The 2,470-nt window shown below is 35.8% G+C and overlaps 1 protein-coding gene across 1 annotated transcript in view; it reads left to right on the top strand.

The window, feature by feature from the left end:
• Window positions 1-2,470, top strand: part of slc6a3 (solute carrier family 6 member 3) — a gene marked incomplete at its 5' end in the record, with an annotated part of 29,008 nt that overhangs the window by 14,448 nt on the left and 12,090 nt on the right. Inside the window, 2 exon segments of the mRNA XM_014014255.1 lie at window positions 940-1,078; window positions 1,318-1,452. Of these exon segments, the coding sequence (XP_013869709.1) occupies window positions 940-1,078; window positions 1,318-1,452 (274 nt within the window).

Here is a 2,470-nt window from a genome sequence, read left to right as displayed (position 1 = left end):
ATATATATGTGTGTGTGTGTGTGTGTGTGTGTGTGTGTAGTATGAGGTTTAGTAATAAAGTGAAAATATTGATTAGCTATAATAAACCAATAAACCTCTTCTGTTTGCAATGCAGAGATGATTTATTTGCATCTATTTTCCTTGGAAACATAAGGTCTTTTACTCATGTAACAGTAGCTGCAGCTCTTGAACTTGTCTTTGTTGTGCAAATAATGCACAATCTAACTTTAAAAGCATACTTCAGATTGTCTGAAATGGTGTTCTGTGGAAATGTTATGGAAAATTAATGTGTTACCTGTTGTTCATAGCTTACTGGACAAACTGTGCTGGAGGGATGGAGTTTCATTGTGACCTGACTGATAACCCAATAGTTAGTCTGAGTGCAGCCAAAATAAAAATGGAATGCTGCCATCTCAAAACTTGATGGGTCTCAAAAATGTTGAGTACCGTTTAAGAAACCTTTTCATCACCATCAGTCTCATATTATCTGGAAAGAATTCAGATATGATTTGCAAGCAAACATAGTGGCAGCAGCTAGCTCTAACACTTCTGGTTTATCCTGATTCACTTTTTGCCAAAATGTCTTAATTTAAAAATTAATAAAATAGTGTACACATGGTTCACCATTGGTCATTTTTATTTATTTTTATTTTTATTTTTTACAAGTTATTTTATGAGAGCAGCAATCCACTTTACTTACAATTGATCCTTCTTGGATTAGCTGTTAGGCCATTAGAAATAAAATCTACTTTGAAATAGGGGCCATTCGGAGGGTTTTGTACAACAGGTAACATGTAGTATTACCGTTCACAACCTTTTCACAGTGATTTGAGGAGCCTCTAAACCTGAATATCTTTCTGAGCTGAGAAAGTGCTAAGCTGTTAGATATAGGACTTTTATGACTCGCAGATGTCACTCACTGGATTTTGTCTCTCCCAGACGAGGGGTCCTTCATATTCAGGACAGTAATGGTATTGATGACCTTGGCCGTCCTCGCTGGCAGTTGACTTCCTGTTTGGCTGTGGTGATTATTCTGCTTTACTTCAGTCTTTGGAAGGGCGTTAAGACCTCTGGGAAGGTAGGACATATAGCAGCAAATGTTATCAATGTTTATTTCTATGAGAAAACCCCAGATTACTTCAACGTACTTAGCCTGAGTCATGAATCCTTTGAACCGTTTAATAAATAGTTATAGCACATTTGCTTCTTTAATATTACCTGTTTGTGTGTAAAAGTATGTGTGCTTTTCTTTTGTCTTCTCTGTAAATGTATGGTTCACAGATAATAATATGTGTGCATATTGTGTGCCTCCTTCAGGTTGTGTGGATCACAGCCACCATGCCCTACGTGGTCCTGACTGTGCTGCTGCTCCGCGGAGTCACCCTGCCCGGAGCCATCGATGGCATTAAAGCTTACCTCTCGGTGGACTTCCTGAGACTCTGTGATGCCAAGGTGAGTGGCGGCAGAGGAGACAGAGATTCAAGTGAGGTGAACGGGGTGGAGGGTCCCAGAGAAGAGGGAGATCCTGCATGAAGATGACAGAGGTGGCAAAAAGCCACTTTTGAAAGAATGCTTTGACATTTTAAGTTTTATCCTTTTTTATTTTATGCATGTGCTAGCATTTAACTTTCTAAACAACAATAAATAATGTTAAATAAGTTTAACATTATATCACTTTGAATCTGCTGACAATTTTATTGACTGTGCCAAAAGAAACACAACATAATATTTTATGAGTAATTCTAATCTCACGTGGTTTTGTTATCATGCCAAACTGTTGCACTGAGAAAATGTTTTACTCAGAAAAAAACTTTTTTGAATTAAGAAGAAAATGTTATAAGAATCTACAGGGATTCACTGCTTCTTCTGGCAAATGTACTTTTTTTCTTTTACCTGTAATCTTGTAAAAAAGAAGGAGAAAAAAACACATGTGCAGTTACTCCTAAAAATGTACAGAAATGTTTTTGCTAAAATCATAGTTTAATTCTCTTGAAGTAAAACTCTGGAAAATGTATGAACAGTTAGTATTTTACCTGTTGTATGCAGTTATTTGGCCACATCTGCACTTGGTGCATAAAACACCAGCTTCAATCTAAAAAAAACATTGTGTTAGATTGACTCATATCAAGCCACACTGTGCATTTGATGACATTATGGAGCAATGTTTTTGTTTAGCATTGATGTAATTGAATCATTAATCATCAAATAATCATTAATCAACATATATTGATGCGGACAAACCATTAGCTCATCCATTTTTTATGAGAATTTAACTCTTTTTCTCCAAATTGTAGCCATTCAAAAATTTGTTGTTAAGAAGTTAGAGAAATATTATGCATTACCTGTCAACAAAGCCTCACTTTTCAAAAGATCTGAACTACATCTTTAAGATATGAGGGAAGTGAGTCCCTGCTTGCTACATTTGTCAAATACATATGTATGTATGTATGTATATATGTATGTATGTATG

This window comes from Austrofundulus limnaeus, unplaced genomic scaffold (genome assembly GCF_001266775.1).
Source record: "Austrofundulus limnaeus strain Quisiro unplaced genomic scaffold, Austrofundulus_limnaeus-1.0 Scaffold112, whole genome shotgun sequence".
In the NCBI taxonomy this organism is placed as follows: Eukaryota; Metazoa; Chordata; class Actinopteri; order Cyprinodontiformes; family Rivulidae; genus Austrofundulus; species Austrofundulus limnaeus.
This window is presented reverse-complemented; position numbering and strand designations above follow the sequence as displayed.